A 22,536-nucleotide genomic window follows, 5' to 3' on the forward strand; every position below is an offset into this window, starting at 1 on the left:
CTGGGGGCACACAAAGGGTCAGCAGGGAAAGGCGAGGAAAGGGGAGAACATAGAGTGTCGTGGTTAAACAAATGAAGGGGTGGAGAGGCAGGGCTGGACATGTTGGCAGAACTGGACCTTAAACATCAGACTTGACTTGTTGCATGGGTCAGGGTGCACATGGAGCGGCCTCTGGCTCGTACTCCAGCCTCCCCGCACCCATGGGTGCTCCAGCAGCAACCTGCCCACACCCCAGCCCCAAAACATCCCCGAGCCGGAGCCCCCGTGCTCTGCTCCCCCCGGCCTCCCCAGCACCCTCAGCACCGCAGAGCGGGAGCCCCGGTGCCGCGGTGACGGGCACAGCGAGGACACGCACCCAGGGCCCGGCTTGGGGCGCCCCCCACCCCCCTCGCAGGTAATTCCCATTCCCCAGCTGGCTCCTGCGCCGTTGTCATGTAAGTCACATATTACACACCGACGTTGCCTTTCTGCAGTCAAAACTAATTTCACGCTCACTGTCCAGGACTAACAGTGACAGATGTTTTGCAAAATGAAAGCCCATTAATCTGACTGTAGAATAATCCATTTTTCTACGGAAAGCGTTTGGCAGGCTCCTCGCAAGCCGGGGGCATCTGAAGCAGGCAGCAACAGGAGGCAAAGAGACTCCTTCCCTCTGCCCATCCCCACCTCTCACCTGAGAACAACACGGGAGGCTGGGCAGGCCCCTCCGCGAGCATCCCAGCTCCATGAGCATTTCTGCTCCATGAGAATCACTGCTTCACCAGCATCCCTGCTCCACCAGCATCCCAGCTCCATGATCATCTCTGCTCCACCAGCATCCCAGCTCCATGATCATCTCTGCTCCACCAGCATCCCTGCTCCATGATCATCCCTGCTCTGTGAACATCCCTGCTCACCGCACAGGGCTCCATCCTCTCCAGCCCCCTCCCCTTTACCAGCCGCTCACCCGTTGGGTCTCTTTGGGCTGAGCGAGGGGGGGCTCAGGGTCTTCCCAACCCAAAAGAAAAAAAAGCAACAGAGCTTGTTCTGAGTCACCTGAAAAGTTTCATTTGTCCCCAGAATAAAAGCTCTTGCTGTCACATGTGCTGGTTTGTTTGTTCCACCTTCTCTCTATATGCACGCAGAGTCAAACTAGGCAGTTTTTGGAAATAAAAATGTCATTTCATCAAGGAAAGTCAAAACATATCTCTGTGCCAGAATATCCGCTCTTTTTTTTCCTGCTGGATCTCCGCAGGCGCTGCCGCAGGTGTCCTGGACTGGACGGGACTGAGGGCGGCTCTGGGACACCAACCGGACCCCCCAAGCCCCGTCCCGGGGACCAGCACCAGCACGACGCCCCAGGGACTCCTGCTGCTCCGCAGGCGCCTTTGCGAGGAGCTTCAATGCCATCAGCCACCTCCATATTCCTGCCTCTGCAGCGACTCCCACCCGCGTCCCGGACTCGGGAGCGATTTGGGAGGAGCAGCTGAGCCAAGCTCAGACAGACGGTTCCCTTCTCACTCCCCCCACGCTCGGGGCTCCCGCTCCCCCAGACCCGCTGGCAGCAGCTTCAGACCCCCGCGCTCCCCCCGTTTCTCAGCCCTCCCCGAGTGACCCAGGACAGTCCCCAAGCCGGGCTGTGCCCAGACCTGCCCCAGGGCTGGCTGAGCCGGGCCCAGGGCTCAGCTCTGCACCGCCTGAGTTCATCCCCAGCGAATCTCTGCCCTTCATTGGCAACCTCTGCTCCAAATCAGGGCCTGACCCAGTGACGAGAGGTTTCTGCACCACCGCGGGTGCCGGGGAAGGGAAAACCCGCTCTGCCGGCGCCGCTAAACGAACCACTGGACAGTCCTGCTCGTTCCTTCTCCTCTCCCTCTTCCCTGGCTGAAAGCAAATGTGATAAACAGAGAACCAGACAATGACACCGCTGTTCAGCTGCCGCCTTATCAGCGCAGGAAATTGTCTCTTTCTTCAGATCCTCTGTTATTGCTATTTCTGTAATCCGCTGGGATCGGCAGGGATAAGAGGCTCTTTTGAAAGAAGGCTTGGGGGACTTGTTATAATAATATGCCACCTCCATGCAAAGTTGTAGGCACGAGGTGAAGCAAAATAAAATAAAAATGGAGATTTTTTATCCAGCTCCTCCGGACCGTGAGGCAGCCTGGGCCGCGGGCTCCATGGAGCGGGGCAGGGGTGCCAGATGGTGTGGGGCTGCCCCACAGCATCCTCTGTGGGGAGAACAGCCCGGCCGATGCTCCTGGCTGTTCCTATCCAGCTGTGCGGACCCGCGGAGCCCAGCGGGGGGACCTGGCGACGCCCCCCGAGCATCCTGGGCAGCAACAGCACCTCCGCGGGGGAACACCAACAGCCCCCGTTCTCAGCCCAGAGACGCTCGGAGCCAGGTCCCTGTGCAGGCTGCGTCACGACACCCTTTGGACCTTCTTCTCCCCAAGACTGCAAACCAGCAGCTAAAGCATCAAGGCAGCCCCGAGCGCCCGGCTCCTCCTCTCGCCCTCCAGCGCAGCTCGGTCCTCGGTCCAGCGACCCTCGGAGCTCCAGTCCCACAGGGGCACGGCTGGAACCCCGCAGCCCCCAGCTGGAACCCCAGGGCCCCCGGGGCCGCCCGGCAGCGCCGCGGCAGCAGCAGGCGCTGAGAAAGAGCTGCGTCCAAGGGGAGTTGGGAACATCACTTTTTCCGCCTCTAATCAGCTTGTTAGCAGCCTAATAACAGAGGAGCCCTGCACGTTACAAGCCCCCGAAGTGAGGCGCAGCCTATTGTCGAGCTGCTGCTTGACAGCCAGCTTTCGGCAGCCCTAAATTATCCCATGACAAGCTGCAGCGAAGAGGTGAGCAACCTTGCGCATAATCTACAATCATTATCATTTCCATCTTTATTACCCACAGTATGCTGAGCACATTAAGGAGACTTTAAGGGAGCTTTTGTTTTGCAATAATTTCTTAAAAAACCTGCTTTCTTGTTAGTATCTCCCCTGCCATCTCATCAAAATGGAAATGCTGCAAAAGGCTCCATTTATTTCCTTTAATTCTCCTTCACACTTCCAGCCAGCATGGGCTTGGTAGAGCCGTTTTGGTGAGCGCAGGGGGAAGGTGCCTGTGCAGCTCCGGGCTCCGATGCTCCGAGCTCTCCAGGACGCGTGTTCAGCGCTGGTGTCCACAGCAAAACACCTCCAGGGCTTTCCCAGCAAACCAGCCCTTTTGCAGTTGCTCTTTCCCTAACCCGGGGCTTCAGTGGCTCAGAATCACGGGGACACGCTCGGGGGAACCGTCGCAGTCGTGATGGGTCCAGGGAGGGACAGTGGGTCCCCCGGGGAACAGCAACCCCCTGTTATACTTGTCACAGGCAGCTGCGGGCTGGCACGCGTGAGCTGCTGGCGTTCAACATCAATGTGATTGTTTCGGCTGGCAGGCGAAGGTGATTTTGGTCTCATTCATGAGACTTTTTCCACTTTGTTTTCACTCTCACTTGGGCACGGAGCTCCACCCAGGCTGGCCTGGCTCCCGCGGGCAGCGGGACCACCCTGCACACCCGCCGGGGAGGCTGAGGAGGAGGAGGAGTGCAGGCAGACGGGTTGTCACAGCACAAACCCACCGCTGGCATTATCTGCCCCGGCCTCGTCTTCCCTGTCTGCAAAGTCACGTTCGGAGTCACCGGGGACGCTCAGTCCCCAAAGCCCCAGCGAGACAGAGCCGCCCGCTCCCCCAACAGCTCTGTCCCGCCCTGCCCACTGCAGCCCCCCGTCCTTGGTACTGTGTTCCCAAACACCCGGGTGTTAATTAAAATCACAGCAAACGGGTAGCTGGGTGAGGAGCTGCGAGCTGCCGCAGCCCCAGCGAGGGAGGGACGCGCGGGGGCTGCAGTGGTCGCTGCTCCCGGCAGAGCAAGAGGTTTGGAAACAGCTCTTCCCGCCACGATGCTGGATGGCAGGAGCGCAGAGCAGCACCGTCCTTGCTCAGGACACGTTGGGCTCTCCCAGCCCTGTCCTCGCAGCCCATGGGGCCACCAGCCAGACCAGACCTCGCCCCCCCACCCTTACCTTTTCCGCCGACTGCGACGTCCCAAAAAATATAGGGATGAAGGCTAACCACACAATGCAAGTAGTGTACATGGTGAACCCGATGGGTTTGGCTTCGTTAAAGGTCTCCGGGACCCCGCGGGTCTTAATAGCATAGACAGTGCAGGTGACCATGAGAAGCATGCTGTACCCGAGCAAACAGATGAGGGAGAGGTCCGAAATGTCACATTTGAGGATGCCCCGGGCAAAGTGGGGGTTTGTAGTCCGCTGGTCCTCATAGTCAATGACGGAGTGGGACGGGTCCACGATGAACCAGATGCAGACGCCCACGAGCTGCAGCGAGATGAGGCTGAAGGTGATGACCAGCTGGGACGCGGGGCTGATGAACCGGGGGGCACTCACCGACTTCTTGCCCTGCTCGAAGATGCGGTAGATGCGGTTGGTCTTGGTGAGCAGGGCGGCGTAGCTGATGCTCATGCCGAGCCCGAGGAAGATGCGCCGCAAGGAGCAGGTGCTCAGGTCGGGCTCGGCGATCATGAGGAAGGTGGTGGCGTAGCAGAGGAAGATGCCCGTCAGCAGGACGTAGCTCAGCTCCCGCCCCGAGGCTTTGACGATGGGCGTATCATTGTAGCGCACGAAGGTGACCACCACGAAGAGGGTGGCGATGATGCCCACGATGGCGATGAAGACGGGGACCACGGCCCAGGGCGAGCTCCACTCCAGCTTGATGATGGGGATGGGGGTGCAGCTGGTGTGGTTCTCGTTGGGCCGCTCATTGAAGTGGCAGCGCTTGCAGTGGAACTCGTCCAGCTGGTACTGGTACCCGTCGCAGCGCTCACAGTGCCAGCAGCAGGGGATGCCCTTCACCAGCTTCTTCCTCTCGCCTGGCTTGCAGGGCAGGCTGCAGATGGAGCTGGGGAGCTGGCTGCCCCCCCCCGGCCACAGCATGCTGTCCACCTGCGGGTGAGACCCCCACAGCCCCGCTGAGCCCCGAACATCTGAGCCCTACCATCAGCCCAGCATCCGGGGCACAGGGGATGCCCCACGCTGCCGGTGGCCGTGCTGCCCCATCCTGCCCCTCGCCCCATCCCGTGCAGGACCCAGTCCCCAGCCTGGGGGGGTGAAGCTCCATTGGCCTTTGGGAAGATTCTACACCAGAAACCCAAAACAAAGTCCATCCTTCCCTGGAAACCCCCCCCGCTCTCTTCTGGCTTCTCCTCCCTTAATGGAGCTGCAAAGCCAGATGCCCAGCCAGGTTTGCTACACCCTCCATGGCCTCGGTGGTGCAGGGGGAACCTGCGGGACGTCCCCCTTGGCCCGGCCGCGCTGCCACGCTGGCCCAGCCTCACCTTGAGGTGCAGGTGGTCAGTCCATTGCCCGATGACTTTGTACTCGGGTGTGGAGTTCCTGATCTGGTACTGGTAGATGTCGTAGCGCCCCGGCGCATCCCCGTTCTCGTTGAACGTCACCGGGGTCCCAGCAATGCCTGCGAGAGAACGAGGGCTCAGTCGCGCAGCACCGCGGCCCTGGGGGACGGTGTCCGAGGGGGCTCCAGTTCGGTGCCTCCCCTTTGGTGCAGGGTTTCTTGGTACTGGCACTGGCACAAGCTGCCGGGACGGTGCCAGCGAGGGCACAGCGTGGAGGAAGCAATCGGGGAGGAGAAAACCAGCCCCACGGCAGAGCTGGTGCAGGGACCCTGTGGTGCAGACCCACTGACCGCCCGGAGCTCCCAGCAGCCAGCGCTGGTGCACCAGCTGGTTTACGGCTTCTTTTAAACAAGGGGGAAAAGCAGCTTTAAAGTTAAATCAAGTGAACTGTGCAGATAAGCACTAATGAAAGGAAGGAAGAGAAAAATCAAGCAAGAGGGAAAAATAAATAAAAGAGACACTGCAGAGGAGATCACGGAGTGGAGATAAATAGGAGTAATAAGGAGGACAAGACAGAAAATGTTTATTAAGGAGACAGAGCAGAGGCAAAGATGCGTTTCCGGAGATCTGAAGACAGACAAGGAATGAATTGTGGGTGCTGCTGTGAAGCCAGGGCAGGGGACAACCCGGGACACCCATCTCGCCACCCAGGGACGGGCAGACCTGAGAAGTTGACGCTGCGGATGTACTTGAGCAGCTCCACGCCGTCCACCGGGTCCATGCGGGGACACAGCCCCACCTTCCCGGGACAGAGGTTCTTGTGCATGTTGTGCAGAGCGTGGCCCATGGCGTAGACGGCGTCGATGACAAACTGCACCTTGCCCTCCTGCTCGTATGAGGAGTCCTGCCCAATGCGCTCTCGGTCTGCGGGCACACACAAAGCGGGGCTGCCAGCGCCTGCCGGCCCGCAGGGACGATCCCGCTCCCCCGGGCAGCCCCGAGCCCCAACCCCGGTCCCAAACCACAGACCCACCGCCAGCCCCGGCACCTCTTTCCCGGAGCTCCGCCAGCTCAGTCTCCACCAGCAGCACCATGGGACGGCCCACAGAGCGTCCATCACCGCCCGCATGTCCTCTGTCACATTCCCAAAGCCTCCCGTCACCCTGCGCCCCTCGCCACCCCCGGCCACCCTCCCACCCCGCTGACCCCGCTGCCCCCCCGGCCATCCTGGCTCACAGGATCCAGCAATTACCCGCGACAGCTGCCTGCCTCTCCTGTCAAACCGCCCCTAATGGCACTAGAAACACATTAATCATTCAGCAAAAGACACCGATTAATGTAGCACGCTGTTAATTATGGCTAAGAAAGCATCTCCCACGGGGTGATGCCATGACAGAGAGCCGTGGCCTCTGCACCCGGCACGGCTGCGGCACGGCCGGCACCGCCAGCCCGCGGCTGCTCCGGCAGCAGCGAGAGGGCAGGGGCTGTGAGGAGTCGGGGGTGCAGCCGCCGTCCTCCATCCTCCAGAAACCCAGCCAGGGGTGGCCAGAAGTCACTCCAGCTCCGCCGTGCCCGATGCTGCTGCTGCCAGGTGTGATTTACGTGACTGCAGGGACCGGGACCCCGTGCGGACGGGGACAGAGAAGGCACAGGGAGGCGGGGGCTGGTCCCCTCGCTGCTGCGGGACAGCGGGACGGAGCCAGCACTGCCGAGGGACTCGGCTCCGAGAGCCACGTGCCCGAAGGTCCCTGCACCGGGACAAAGAGACAAACGTGCCGCTGACAGGGCACTAAAGCAAATTGATAGCGAACTGACCAAGAAGAAAACATGATATCAAGGAGGTGAATTTATAGCCCATCCTTCAAAGTTGTAAAAATGCTTTTGGACTCCATGGAGATTACTCATGTGAAACCCGTCAAGTTATCCTTTCTTCCGCTTTATTGACAAGAGCTATTAATCTCCTCCCTCATCTTCGGGCCTTTCCCCGCATTCATCTCTCACAGCGCAGACAAGCCACTCTGTCTTGTCAAGATAATTACCCATTAAAAAGAGGATGTAATAGACTGTCCCAGCCCCGCCGAGGCTGCTGAGCCCAGGGGACAGGCGGGACCCGGGACTCGTCCCTTCCCGGCTCCTTGGCTTCCCAGCGGACGCCTCGATCCCCACACAGGTCCCAGCAAGTCAAGCACCACCCGCTGCGATAACCGGCTGGGTTTCCTCCAGCTGCCACGGGCAGCGCCGGCCCCAGATCCAGCTCTGGTGCCTCGGCCGAGCCGGTGGACGTGCAGGTGTCCCCAGGACTGTCCCTTGGCCACCTTGTCCTCAGCCCCAGCTGCTTTCTGCAGATGGGAATTTGGCTGGTGCACATAGAGGGCAACACAGAGCTCATTCCTGACATGGATACCATAAATCTCCGCCAAACTCACAGCAGATTAGGGCCACAAAAGGGATGTGACCCCACTGATTAGAATAGCAGGGTCGGGCATTGTTCTACAGGGCTGGTAATTAATTTCCAAGTGCATGACGAAGCTCCGCAGGCAGCCCTCGGGGGACGGCGCCGCTGCCTCCTCGAGCGGGGAGTGAGAGGGATTGGCATCAACTCCCAGCACATCCCCGGTGCTGGGTGGGCGCTCATCCAGCCACACCAGGGACGGAGCCGGGGGTGTCACCCCGGGTCTGCACAGCTTGTCCAGCCACGCCAGGGACGGAGCCGGGGGTGTCACCCCGGGTCTGCGCACCCAGCACGGCGGTTTGGGGCTGGGTGAGCCTGTCCTGGAGCAGGGACTGACCCCCCAGCGATGCTCCTGCAAACGTCTCTCCGAAACGCGCCGTCCCCGTCGTGAGGCCAGCAGAGCCCGTCCGGGTGTCCCTGCCTGCCCAGACCCAGCCTCGCTCAACAGGAGCCTGTTATTACCTGAACCACACTGCAAATCCTCCCCCGCTGGCCTGGCTGGGGCATGCAGTGCTGGAAACCAGCCAGTGCCACAAAATACCCAACGCTGTATTAAGAAGAGACCCGAGAGAAGCAAAACAGAACGGGAAAAGAATATGAAGAATCACAAATAAAGAAGGAAAATCAAATCAGAGCTCCTCTCCCCCAGCCCACGTTGCTGCTCCACATCTGTGCACAGCGGGTTGGGCAGAGGAGAGTGCAGAGAAATCACCAGCCCCGCTTCAAAGCCCAGTTCCCATCCAGCCCCGCTAAACAAAGGCCGTTAATTAACTCTCCTGGAAGAGCCACGGCCCGTAGGGCGTCCTGTGCTCCCTGTGTGGTCACGGAGCGGGGCCGTGCCCCGTCCTCCCGCCCTCGTCACCCACCAGCCCTTCGCTTTGGCTCCCGGATGCAGCCGCACGCAAAGCCAGCATTCCACTGCGCATCGGGGGCTCTACCCGCCCCCGCTCCTGGGACAGCCACTGCAATTCCCTCTAGAGAACAGCCCCACGCCCGACAGTCTCGTAACCCGAGCAAAGCAGGAGCGCAGGGATCTGCACGGGCAGGTTATTTGCTTTATCGTGCATTATTTCTCCCCATTTATCTGCCAAGCAAGTGTCCAGGAGATAATTTATTTGCTGACAAATTCAGATAATTTAAAGACAGTTCCTAGGACATTTGCCACGTTGTGGTTTCAGCTGCCTCCACTAATACCCTGGCCCTGAAATATTGCTTGTTTAAATGCTGCATTACTATGAAGATGAAGAGATGAGCGGTTTGCAGGACCTGCCCGTACATTTCCTGGTGCCGGGGATTTCTCGATGCGATCGGGAAGGACAAGGAGCTCTTGGCTGCTCAAGGCCATGGCCATGGGCGTGTTTTCCTGCCTTGCTGCTCACCGGGCTCACACCCGGGCATCAGCCACAAGGCTGCTTGGGGCAGCTGCAGCGCTGGAAGCCCTTGCAGGGCCCGAGAGGTGTCCCCGAGCCACCAGCTGAGCCTTTGGGGAACAGACGTGGAAGCACCATCATCCTCACCCTCAGCGGCGAAAGGGGGGAAAAACCACATATGATCGAACCTTGTCGGGCACAGCCAGGTCCACCTGGCCACCGCACACCACGGCTCCCGCAGACGCCCCTCCCGAGGGGACAGGGGACGTGCAACTGTCCCCGAGTCCCGCCACGCCGCAGCCCGCGAGCTGCCGCGTTATCTGTCTCCAGCCAGTGCCAGGCAGGCAGTAAATCTCTCCCATCTCTCAGTAAACATGTCACCTCCTTCAGCCTCCAGCCGTCACCTCGGCAGCAGCGCTGTCAGCAAGACAGATCCTCTGCTCGCCTTGTTTACGGCATTAATCCCTACAAGCCTCTTTTAGCTGGAAATAGCTAAAAATGCGCAGTGGGGGTTGAGGAGGGGGTTGGGAACCCGGGATGGGGTTCCCCACCTGGAGCAGCACAGGGGCCCACCAGGGATGGAGGTGATAAGTCTCTGGGATGGGACACATGCTCAACATGGCCCCAAAATCCCTGGTTTGCAAGAAGCCCCCTGAGCTCTTACTGGTGCACTTCTTGATGCTGCTGCCCTTCTTCAGCGCATGCCGGCTCAGCTTGCAGTGGAAGTTTTCCTCCCAAAACTCAGCAAACCAGATGTTCCGGCGGTTGTTGTCCAGCGTCCTGCTGGAGAAGTAGCGGTCGAAACCTGCACGGGGAAGAGGGCACAGAGGGATGAATCCCTGGGATGGCAGAGCCCAGAAATCCCCCAGCAGGGGGGAAGGAGGGTCCCGTGGGCAATCGGTGGGGTCTGGGGAAGCACGAGAGCACGGCAGGATTGTGTCTGAGCAAAGCCCACCCAGGGAGGACGACCGAGCCCAGGAGAGCTGGGGGAACACCCGCGCGCAGCCCCGTACCTCTGACAGAGACCCGCTTGGGCAGGATGGTGACGGAGCCCTCGGCCACCTCCTCCAGGTGCAGGACCGGGGCGATTTTGGAGCCCCAGCTGTCCGAGCCCATCCAGATGAAATGTCCCGTCTGGTTCGCCCGCTTGGCCGCCTCCAGCACCCTCCTGCCGAGAGACGCACCAGGCGCTGGTGCTCGCTGGGGCACCGGCTCCGTGTCCCCGCGGACAGGGGGCGCACAGGCCGGGCTCAGCGCTGCCTGCAGCTCCTGCTCCGGGTGCTCAGCACCGGGCACAACCCGGGGCATGTGGATACACAGAGCAAACCCTCGGTACGTGGAGCAAAGCGAGCCGCTCGGCTCCCGCACCCTCTGTGCTCCCCAGCCCGGGCACACAGGCCACTTCTCCCACCTCATCTGCATATTTGCTGACTGGTAATTCAATTTCCCCCTTAATTACCCAACATTAAGGAAAAAAAAAATCAGGTTATGCCGCAGCAGGCAGGGAAAGCAGCAGCATTGTAGAGCGCATGTGTGTTCTCAGCTCCGATGAGCATTACAAGCTACAGGAGAGAGCCAGTCAGTGCTGCCAGCACCCAGGCTTGAGCTAAACTGGGCTTTGCTGGGCTCAACTGGTGCCATTTGGACAGCTGAGCAGCAGCGGGGAGCTGGAGATGCCATCCATCCCGCTGAGCATCCCCAGCATGGCCGGGCGCTCAGCGGCACAGCACGGGCATGGCCCGGGAACCCCCGCAGGCAGCGGCAGCAAACCCGCACCCCACCCGCCCCAGCTCCCTGGCCCCGCGGGGCTCGAGGGGGTCCCCAGCCCTGCGGGAGGGGGCCCAGAGCCCCCCAGTCTCCCCGTCTCCCGTGCAGCGAGGAGGCAGATTTGTGACTCACCCCCTGCCGTGGGGAGCTGATCATTTCAAGTCCAGATGGTGTTTGAAATGTGTAATAAGGGGAAAAAAACAAAACAGCAGAGAGCGGAGACGAGAAGGGAAGAGGCAGCGAGCCCGGGGCCACGGGCCAGCGAACAACCGGGGAGCCGTGGGCCTGCGAACAGCCCGGGGGCCACGGGCCAGCGAACAGCCCGGGGCTGTGCCGGGGGCTCCAAGCTCGGCAGAGCCCCCACGCTTTGGAGAGGGTGCGGACCCCCGGGCTCTGCAGCACAAACCTGTGTGAGGAGCGGGTCAGGGCAGCCCCCGGGTTCAGCCTAAACCCAGGCTTACCCAGTGCCAGGTGGGCGTGCGGAAACCGCTGTTCAGGGGATGTAATCCTATTTGGATGGGTAAATGTTTACAAACCCCGGTTAATGGGGCTTGCCATTTACACAGCGAGGTAAATCCCCCGTTTCTCGCCACACACCCGCGTAAATGTCAGGTTTGCAGACATTTCTATTAAGGAAGGAAAAAAGAAACTCGGAGCGTTTGCACAACTGATGTAAACTGATTTAAAATCGCAGTTTACCCACATTTACATAATGTTTGCTGATTAATAAATTAGATACTTAGGAAATCAGGGGTAGTTCCATGTGAATCATTCTGCTCCATAAACAACGGGAGCTGCAAGACGTCGCTTCGCCTGCAGAGCAGCTCATCCCCCCCGAGCGTGGCTGCGGCCCCGTCCCGCTGGGGGGTCGGGGGGGGGTCCCCAAAAGGCCGATGACCCGCTGGGGCTGAGGCTGCACAGCGGAGCAGAACCAGCGCCCGGGTCCTGCTGCAGCTCCGACCCGGCCGGGAGCAGCGGGAGCAGCCGGCGGTGCCAGCGGGGGCTCCAGAGCTGATGCAAAGCGGATTTTCCCCCTTTGACCTCTGCGTTGCTGCAGTTTGGTGGCAGCGACGTGCCAGGCGGCCACTGAGGTCGGCTCTGGTGGGTTAGACCAGTCCCTGCCGCACTGCAATGCGTCCTCCCCATTGCAGACACATGGCACCGCACTGCACGGGCAGCTCTGCATGCACATCTGTTGCACGCACGCCTCTGCCATGTTGCACACATGTGCACACTCAGGTAGGGCTGGCTCCTGCTCTCCAGCTCCTCCCGTTGCATCCCAGGTCCCACACGCCAGCAGCACGCATGGAGCACACACCCCAGGCTTGGTGAGGATCCCCCCAGCCCGGCCGGCCCCTCGCACCTGATATCGTCCTCGTTAGCGAAGATGATGACGGCCCGCGCGTGGGAGGTCTCCAGGAGGCGGCGGATGATCTTGTCAAACTCTCCCGGCTTGGGCTCCCGCGGGATCTTGACGGACTGGGCCACGCACACCCCCCCTGCGGCAGAGAGAGCCCCGGCACTGAGAGCCCGACAGCCCCGGGGACAGCCCCCCTCCCCGGGGACAGCCCCCACCCCTGGGGACAGCCCCCCTCCCCAGGGACAGCCCCCATCCCGAGGCTCCTCAGCCCCACAACAGGCAAACAGGGGTCTCCCCAGCTCACCTGCACTCCAGCCCCAGCAAGGGGCTCAGCACCGTGATACCACCAGAGCCCCTGGCCACCCCGACAGCTTGGGGAGGGGTCTCCAGGCAGCTCCCAGCACCACCCCTCGCCAGCCCAGGATGGGTTTTGCGAAGGGCTCTGCTCACGCAATGGGCGAATATCAGCAAAACCAGCGTGCAATGGTCAAATACCATCAAAACCAGTGCACGACAGTCAAATACCAGCAAAACCAGCCCCTGGGATGAGGAGACGCTGGTTGCAGCCCCGGGACAGCAGCCGGGCACTGCGAAGGGCTCATTCCCACCCCTGCGGCACCGGGCGAGCTCTCAGCCCCGTTTTCCACGGGGCGAGTGCAGAAGCAGCTAATTAAAATGAAAAGAGGCACGGGGAAGCTGGCAATTGGCAGAGACCCGCACACGGCTGCCGGGCTCCCAGCCGCCGGCTCCCAGCAGCCGGGCCCTCCTGCTCCCACGCTCCTGCAGATGCCAATAAAGAGAGGGATGGGAGAGAAAATTAAACATCGCAAGACCTTCTGGATGTAATTGATGGTCTCGATTTGCATAGTAAATGACACGGCTGATACCTCGCCTGCCACTGAAAGATCCCAGCTTAAGCAAAGGTCAGAGTAATTAGCACATGGCAGCACGGATAGATTTTCCAGCTCACAGCCCTGGAGAAGAGCCCGGACAGGGTGGGGACAGGGAGGGGACAGGCCCCTGGGACAGGGTGGGGACAAGCCCCTGGGACAGGAGGGTTTGCTCCCTGCCACAGGGCTGGAGAAAAATTGGGGTAATTTGATTGACTCCTTGCAGCCAAAGAACGGAGCGGGGGATCTGACGGGTGCTGAGCACGCAGCACGGGAGGGTGCGGGGGGACGGAGCATCCCCGCCAAACACCCACTGGCTGGGGGAGAATCGCCCGTCCGGCGGCCCGCAGCCCAGCCACACACAGGGGCTTGGTGGGCTTTCGGGTTTGTTTTCCTATGGTAAGAAATTGGGCCAATTTGCTGTTTGTTTCCCATATGGGGAGCCAGATGGATGGAGAGGAGGGAGTTGGATAAACAGACTCCCGGACAGACAGATCAGCCAGGCAAGACGGACAGCGCCAGCGGGACGGGCACATCCCCCCGGCTGCTCAGCCCTGGTCACTGCCGAGTCCCGGCCAGGCCAGCACGGCACCGGCTGTGCCACCAGAGACCGCGGCCCCGGCTACGGAGCCGGTGCGGCTTAATTACAGTTTCCATGGCAATAAAAGGAGAAAATTCAACAAACCCAGCAGTTTGCAAACACGAGAGCCTTCCAGCCGCCCCGGTGCGGTCGGGCGGGCATGCGCACACGCGAGTGACAGCTCGGGGCTGGCACAGGCGCCACCCGCGTGTCACCAGGACCAGAGCTGTGAGGACCCTGCGCCGCGCGTGCCCTGCTCCTGGCTGGGGTGAGCACTGGAGGGCACACGCTGTGACACGTGTGCCGCTGCGACACGTGCCCCTGAACACGCGTGTGCTCACGAGGGTGCAAGGCGGGGCTGCGGGGGCTCCAGGCGTGCACATGGGGCTGCCCACCGGCCCCTTTCCAGCACGGCCAGAGCGAACCCCGCAGTGAGAGCTGCCCGGGCCGGCAGCCACGTTTGCGCCGGCTCCTCCGCAGGTGTTCGATTCCCCTCGGCCCAGGCAGCGGCTCTGAGCACCTCCGGGACCCCGCGGCACCCACAGGGGTGGCAAGTGGCCATGGGTGAGCTCATGGCAGGGACACTCACAGCTTCTGGTACGCATGGGGAGATGGGAGCAGCAGAGGAGATGAGCCCGTAAATAAATACAAGACTAAATCAATGGCAATTCAGAAATGACCGAGTTACTCAGCAGCTCCGTTAAATCAAACTAATGAGGAACGTAAAAAAAAAGGGATATGGGCAATTAAAATGTAACGAGGACCTTATTAACTCAGCGGCTGGAGAGCGCAGAGCACACGAGCGGGACACGGCGGGGCCAGCGGTTGGGGACAGCAGGGATGGAGACGCTCGCCGGGGCCTCGGGACTCTCCTTGTTACACTGGGTTAATGTGTGTTGTCAAACACAGGTCAGGGTTTAATCTCCACCATTACGGGCTCGGTGGGAACGCAGCTGCTCCGGGAAGTGCGACACTGAAGTGCCCTCTTGATTGCAGGTAGATAATAAGCTTTTGCTGTCGCTAACACACACCATCAATCAGGGAACGCTCCGCGGGGCTCCCGGGGGCTGGCGGCTGAGAAGCACCAGTAGAGCACAGACCCGACACATTGGAGAAGGGGCACCCGGCTCAGTCATGCTGGGAATAGTGACATGCACGTCCCTTCTGCCACAACATGCGTGTCCCCTCCGCCACGACACGCGTGTCCCCTCTGCTGTGATGTGCGTGTCCCCTCCGCTACGACGCGCTCCCCGGGCAGCCCTGGCCCTGCACAGCCCCGCTGCTCCCCGCGCGCTCTTGCCCTTCCCGGCCATTCCAATGGGATCCCCAAACCCAGAGTGTCAAATGGTGAGCATCTGGCTGCTCCCCTGCCCCGGGATTCCCTACTCATGTCACTTCAAAGCCTCCAGGAAGCGGCTCATTAGAAGGGAGGTGGCTCTGTGGGCTCGCAGCATCAGAGCTCCTGTGCCACGGCAGGACCTTGGTCTAGTGGCAGAGCACGGGATGTTCTGCACCACACGAGGGTTTGCACCGTCCTTCCATCCACCCATCCATCCTCAACACTGCAGCAACGAGTGGTTTGCAGTTTGGGAAAGGCTCCTGCACTACGTGAGGACACCAACCTGCCTTTGTCACCCAAAACTGGCCACAACGCATCCCCCAGCGCGGCCAGATCTCAGCTCGCAGGCTCCTGCATGTCACTGCCCAGCGGGGACCTCATCTCACCCGTCCCTCGGGGAGCACAGAGCAGGACAGGGCAGGGCCACGGCAGCTCCCTGAGCCCTCGGTTCTGAGCACGGTCCCACTTCGGGTGGCAGCTCCATCCGCGTGCGCCCTGGGCTCTGCGACACGCGGCCCCGTCACCGGAGGCTCCTGGCACTTGCCGCCTGTCTCATCCCTGGAACTGGCTCCCTTGTCCCTGGAACCGGCTCAAATGCTGCTCTTCGGTGTTTTGAAATCTCATCAGACGTTATGAATCTGAGCAATTTGCGCCTGCTTTTCAACTGCCTGCCATGCCAGGCTAAATCAGTAATTAACGAATTTGCAATGGGGAAAAAAAGCAAGTCTTAATCTCAAATATGGGGCCTTGGGGGGGATGCCAGGGGGCAGAAAATTCAAGTTTCTGCCTCAAGTGACGACCCCACAGTGAGTCCACGGCCAGGGTCTGCCCTGTGGCTCCCGCCGCGCTGCGCGGGGCTGCGCTCGCTGCCTTGAACCTGCGCGCTGGCTGGGGTGAAACTCCCGCAGACAGCGCCGGGAGGTACCGGGGCTGGTACCTACAGCACCGACCCCCACCGTCCCGGCTGTCCCGCGGGGACCGTGTCCGCAGGGCGCAGGACGGGGCGACCCTCAGCGCCAGCAGACACCCAGGATCACGTACACAACGTGCTGTAAGTCGTGTCCAGTGCTCGCTTATGCCTTAAGGCCTGGGAGCGGCTCTTTGGGGTGACATCCTGATGCATCAACCAAAAGTAATGAACCCGGCTAAAACCAGAAAGATTCAGCCATGAGTGTCACATGGGGATGAACAACCGCCTCGCAAATATATATCAGCCTCTTAACTAAAAATATAGAAAACTCAGCGAAGGATAAAACAATAGCGGGGGGAGATGGCAGTGTAAAATTGATCCAGACACATGACTAAGGAGTCTTGCGTTTGGCTGGAAATATTACCCTCTTCACAAACCGAGCACTGCGCATTACGACGCGTGGCACAACATGCCACGCTCACCAGCTAAATTACATCAACATAAATCCAATCCTTCATCTCCAACAGCTCAGCGAGAGGGGAGATGTCAGCGCATGCTGAGCCCAAGGATGGTGGATGGGTCTGTCTGTCTGTCTGTCCACTGACACGATGCCACGGACAAGGGTCACGGGAGACGCTGCACAAAAGGAGATGGGGACACTGGGGACACCCCGATGCTGGTGCCAAGGTGTGAATACAGCTGACACCCCCACCTGGGCAGGATGCTTCGGGGAGCACTTAAAACACTTAGAGACTGCCAAAGAAAATTCACCCTTCACAGATGTAACATCTTTGCAACGGTAGCGCCCAAAACCCTCCGCTCTCCCGGGTGAGGGCTGCCTGGCCACTGGTGCCGGCACCAGCAATCGCCAGGGACCAGCAGCATGAATGTCAGAGAAACCGCAAGATGTAAGAGATCACGGGCCACCCGGGTCAGTCCGTCCCGCAGCCCGGCCGGACCCGGCTGCCAGCACAGCCCCTCAGCGCCAGTCTCTTCTCCCGCACCAGCCCAGGGGCCGGGTTGTGCCTGGAGCAGAAGCGCTTCCCACTGCGAGGGACAGGGCTTCAACGCTAAAAACTGAAACTGAAGGTCAAGTTGATAATGTATCAGAAAGCAAACAGCTTGAGTGCCGACTGCTAACTGCAGCAACGAGCATTATTGCCCGATGGAAATAAAACCGACTCTGAAGACCCAGGCTCGGCATGGGAAATGAAGCGGGGCTGCTCGGAGGAGCACGGGGAGACGCTCACCCCGATCCAGGGTCCGTGGGCCCCCTCCCCAGCACAAACACCCCAGCACGGGTAAACTCTGCAGGGCGGATCCTGGGGAGCCCTTTACGTCGCTGGGACAGGCTGCGGGCACCCTGGAGCAGCAATAGATCGCAGGAGTCTTTGCGCTGCCGGAGGAGCGCTCATCAGAGCCAGGCGTCTACAAATGGGCTATAAAAGGGGACAGATCCTTCACCCGTTCCATGCGGTTCCGCGCTGGTTTAAAGCCTTTTGGTGCCAGCAGAGCGTCCCTGTTTGTGGGGCAGACAGAGGCGAAGCAGGAACAGCCCGGCTCTGCCCCCAGCCTTGCAGCTGCTGCCACCGGGGACAAGACCGGGGGATTTTCCAATGAAAACAATTAAGGAAAAAAAGAAAAAAGCACGTTTTTGGTTCAATCATACTGCTTTCACGGCTGCAGAGCAGCCTCCATGGGCAAAGGAGCCAGGCCGACCCCCCGCACGTCCTCCCAGAGGAGACGCTTTGGGGAGCAGCTCAGAGCCCCCCCGGGAGCCGCTTCCCAAGCCTGCGCTGGAGCTGGGGCTCCCAGCAGTCGCCGTGCTCCTGCAGCACGAGCGGGCAGCCGCATTACGCTGATAACGCACAGGCTGCACTTACACCGCTGCTACACCGCAATTACAGTGGAATTATGCTTTTTGATAACTAAATTATCACTAATGCACATAATCGTTGGGTTATGTGGATACACAAATTACAGGACTGCCTCAGCCCTGGATTAATACACATGCATTTCGACTCCATGTACACTCGTTTACTCTGCAATTACTCCGTCATATCATTAACCATCTGGTTATAGGAACTCACGGTAACCACAGGTATCTCAAAGAAAAAGTGCTCATGTTGCTTACTGGTCGTGCTCCTTACTGGTGCTTACTGGTGGAGGAACATGGGTTTGAATTGCGCCCGGCCCCATCCAGCCCGGAACAGACCCCGGGAGCAGCACCCATGGAGGGGGCCACAGAGCATCGCACCCGCATCCCCATCGCCTGCTGGACCACGAGCATCGCACCCGCATCCCCGTCGCTCAGCGGACCACGAGCATCGCACCCGCATCCCCGTCGCTCAGCGGACCACGAGCATCGCACCCGCATCCCCGTCGCTCAGCGGACCACGAGCATCGCACTCGCATCCCCATCACCCGATGGACCACGAGCATCGCACCCGCATCCCCATCACCCGACGGACCACGAGCATTGCACCCGCATCCCCATCACCTGACGGACCACGAGCATCGCACTCGCATCCCCATCACCCGACGGACCACGAGCATCGCACCCGCATTCCCATCACCCGACGGACCACGAGCATCACACCCGCATCCCCATCACCCGACGGACCACGAGCATCGCACCCGCATCCCCATCACCCGACGGACCACGAGCATTGCACCCGCATCCCCATCACCTGACGGACCACGAGCATCGCACTCGCATCCCCATCACCCGACGGACCACGAGCATCGCACCCGCATCCCCATCACCTGACGGACCACGAGCATCGCACTCGCATCCCCATCACCCGACGGACCACGAGCATCGCACCCGCATCCCCATCACCCGACGGACCACGAGCATCACACCCGCATTCCCATCACCCGACGGACCACGAGCATCACACCCGCATTCCCATCACCCAGCGGACCACGAGCATCGCACTCGCATCCTCATCACCCGACGGACCACGAGCATCGCACCCGCCGGCTCCAGAGCATTCCCACGCTCTCCTTGCAAAACCACAGACCTGGGAAAATGTTTTGCTTTTCAAGTGAAAATCCTGAAGAGCAGACTCCAGGTTGAATCCCCAGATGGGTTTCTAGCATATTAAAAGCACAGCCGGTTCCCAGTGCCAGGACACGCGCGCGAGACAGAATTAACGCTGTTCCTATTTATAGGCCTTTGATTGGGAGCTCGTCACCTGGAAGTTTTTATTCCCTTTATCCATTTATAAGGCGATAACACAGTTTGACAAGCTCCAGATAGGCTGGTGTCCCACGGATTTTGCCAGAACTTAATGTGCCATTCCGATACAGTCAAGCCAGTGCGAGGCAGCAGCCGGCACACTGTGGGGCTTTTGCTGCTCCATAAAACACCCGTCTCGCCCACGCACGCGATGCTGCGGAGGGGAAGCGACGCCGGAGCGAGGAGGGACCCTGGGGCACGGGGTCTCAGGGCAAAAGCCCCACAACAGCAGCCCCCGGGGGCCTTCCCATCCCAGCGGGTCCTGGGACGGCCGCTCGGCCGCCAGCGAGTGCCACGAGCTGCTCCAGCGCTCCTGAGGCTGCTGATCCCCCCGAGCGTCCCCGCGCTCCCGTCAGCAAAACGCTTTCTGCCTCCTAACAAATCCTCCCAAAGAGTTTTGCTGAGCACGGACTTTCTGCCTGTCCAAAGCCTATAGACAAGTTAAAGCACCTGCCCTCGGGGATAATTCCACTAAAATTGGGTGAAGCGCATGTTGGTGCCAACTTTATTTCCTGTTAAAACCTGGGAGCATTTGTAAAAGTCTTTCCTGCTGGAACATGCCCAGCCCCATGGAGAGAGGGGGTCGGAGCAGCTCAGCACCAACCGACCCGGCAGACCTGAGTGTCATGGGGAGCGGGGAATGGGACCGCGGCACTTTCTGAAAGGAGCCGGCAGCGCTGCAGCTGCCGTCCCTGCAGAGCCGGCTGGGGCTGCCGGTCCCAGCCCCTGCTGAGAGCCTGGACCCTGCTGGACACCACAACCACCCTGCAGCCAGCAGAGCAGCCCCAAACCCGCACCGCCGGGACTGTCCCCCAGACCGCGTCATCCATCCCTGCTCACGCACCGCGGCCACATCCCAGCTCAGGACAAGCCCAACCAGTTGCGTCCCCCCAAAGTCCAGGGAAACCGGCTCACCATCCTCCCTGGATTTCTGGATGAAGGCCTCCACGCCGCTTTCGCCATAGCTGCCCTCGGAGGCCAAGGTGGAGACGTAGTTCCACTTGAGGGCTTTGACGATGTCCACCATGGCTTGGGCCTGGTAGGTGTCAGATGGGACGACGCGGGAGAAGAAGTCGTAGCGGCTGTTGTCGCTCAGGTCCGGGGCGGTGGAGGCATAGCTGATCTGGGGGATCTGAGATGAAGACAAAGAGTCAGGAGAGAGTGATCTCCACCCCACCATGACGTCCTTACCTTGCCTGTGCTCCCAAAGCCCGGCTCTGGAGGAGAGGGCGGTGGAGAGCGAGACAGACCGCGGGTCGGTGGAGAGGACAAAGGGCAAACCTCACTCATGCCCCTGCAGCACTCTGGGGTCTCCCTTTGGCCTCCTGCCCCAGGGAGGACAGACCTGACCCCACCTCACTGGGTTCTGTCCACCCCAGCAATGAATAAGCTCTTTAAATGTGCCAGAGCTGTGGCACCTCGCTCAGTACATTAGAATGATTTAGCACCGGAGGATCACGCGATGCTTAACACTTATACAGCACTTTACATCTCCAAAACACAGCATGGGTATTCGTCTATCTTGAAGATGGAAAAGGCTTATTCAATTACCAAGCCCAGGTTCTCCCCACCAGCATGAAGCTCCCTCCTAAGGACACACCAAACACCCGGACAGCCCCGCCCATCGCCCCATGTCCCGCAGCCCAACAGGACCCTCTCCCGGCACAGCCTGGCACGTTGCAGCGGCTGCACAGCCTGGGAAAGGGTTTCAGCTCAGCAGCAGAACCGCTGGAGCTGCAGGACAGCACTGCAGAGACGCAGGCACAGCCAGAGAAGGGACCGGCCACCCGCTGTCCCCTCGGTGTCCCCGCAGCTGCTGTGTCACTGCCAGGACAGCGCAGTTGCCCTGTGCCTTGGGGACAGCAATCCCCAGCTCTTGGAGGACATTCCCCTCTCCCGCTCACCCCATCCAGCCCAGGAACAATCCCGTGGTCACAGCTTGCAGGAGCACAGGCGCTGCTGGAGCCCCAGGAGCGCAGCAGATCCCGGGGTGCAGTAAATCCCAGGGGCGCTGCTGGAGCCCCAGGGGTGCAGTGGATGCCAGGGGCACAGGGATCCCAGGGGTGCTGCTGGAGCCCCAGGGGTGCAGTGGATGCCAGGGGCACAGGGATCCCAGGGGTGCTGCTGGAGCCCCAGAAGCACAGTGGATCCTGGGGTGCAGTGGATCCCAGGGGTGCTGCTGGAGCCCCAGGGGCAGAGCAGATCCCAGCAACCCCCTGGGCTCAGCAGCACCTGGGTCATGCCAGCTGCCCAAATCAGCTCCAGGTGCCTCTGGTCTCACCCATCACCACTCCCCGTTAAGCAATCAGCCAGTTCCCAACAGCTGAAAGACCTGGGGGGTTGGTGGGAATGGGGAGCAGGTCTGGGGTCTGTGGGAATCCTAGTTCGCGTTATAAGATCAAGACACCTTGTGGAGAGCGGGGCTGGGTATTGTCACCCCAAGGATGTGGACACATGCACCAGAGTCCCCCAGAGACCCTCCAGGCCCCTCCATCCTCCTCCCAGTTTGTCCTTTGTTTCTTCATTGTTTTCCCCTCTTCCACTCCTCTCTCTCTCTCTATTAAACGCGATACCGGTGTTATAAACCATGACTCCACCTGAATGCTAAAAGGCCCCTGGAAAGGAGCAGCCACCCTTGTACCTGCCTGCAAAACAGAGGATGAAAAAAGGGAGAGATGGCAAAGGAGCGGGAGAGGGAGAGGAAGGAATCTTTATCGAGGCACAAATAGGATTACTGTGTGACAATCTGCTTTGTGCTCCGTTCCGAGGGCTGTGATCTGCTCGTTGGTATCCGTGACTCCGAGCCGATGCAGGAGACGCGATTAAAATTCTGCTCAGCAGGCGAGGCGCCCGTCTGGCAATCACTCATCCCGGGGAGGCGGGGGGGCTGCTCCGCGCCGGCCGCCCTCGCCCCCCAGCGGGGACGGGGATGGGATGGGGCGAGGGGTGGAGAGGGGCTGGGATGGAGATGGGGCTGGGATGGAGATGGGCCTGGAGATGGGGTTGGGATGGAGACGGGGCTGGGATGGAGATGGGCCTGGAGATGGGGTTGGGATGGAGATGGGGCTGGGATGGGGTGAGGGGTGGAAATGGGGCGAGGGGTGGAGATGGGGCTGGGGTGGAGATGGGGCTGGGATGGGGCGAGGGGTGGAAATGGGGCAAGGGGTGGAGACGGGGCTGGGATGGGGCGAGGGGTGCAAAGTGCCTGTGCCAGGAGGGCGGGTGGGCAGGGACAGCAGCACCG

General features: G+C 60.5%; 1 protein-coding gene across 6 annotated transcripts in view; it reads right to left on the reverse strand.

Moving 5' to 3' along the window:
* The window catches only part of GRM4 (glutamate metabotropic receptor 4), a 36,516-nt gene that overhangs the window by 2,360 nt on the left and 11,620 nt on the right, over nucleotides 1–22,536 (reverse strand). For 4 of the 6 annotated variants that reach the window (XM_065039112.1, XM_065039111.1, XM_065039113.1 and 1 more), the window contains 7 exons: nucleotides 20,208–20,424; nucleotides 12,333–12,468; nucleotides 10,216–10,370; nucleotides 9,867–10,007; nucleotides 6,104–6,304; nucleotides 5,363–5,499; nucleotides 4,035–4,970 (listed from right to left, as the gene is read on the reverse strand). In XM_065039112.1, coding sequence (XP_064895184.1) covers nucleotides 4,035–4,970; nucleotides 5,363–5,499; nucleotides 6,104–6,304; nucleotides 9,867–10,007; nucleotides 10,216–10,370; nucleotides 12,333–12,468; nucleotides 20,208–20,424 — 1,923 coding nt within the window. Of the gene's footprint in view, nucleotides 1–2,847; nucleotides 3,626–4,034; nucleotides 4,971–5,362; nucleotides 5,500–6,103; nucleotides 6,305–9,866; nucleotides 10,008–10,215; nucleotides 10,371–12,332; nucleotides 12,469–20,207; nucleotides 20,425–22,027; nucleotides 22,255–22,536 lie in introns of those variants that run through there. The other 2 variants (XM_065039116.1, XM_065039115.1) reach the window with 2 other exon arrangements.

Source organism: Columba livia, chromosome 22 (assembly GCF_036013475.1).
Source record: "Columba livia isolate bColLiv1 breed racing homer chromosome 22, bColLiv1.pat.W.v2, whole genome shotgun sequence".
In the NCBI taxonomy this organism is placed as follows: domain Eukaryota; kingdom Metazoa; phylum Chordata; class Aves; order Columbiformes; family Columbidae; genus Columba; species Columba livia.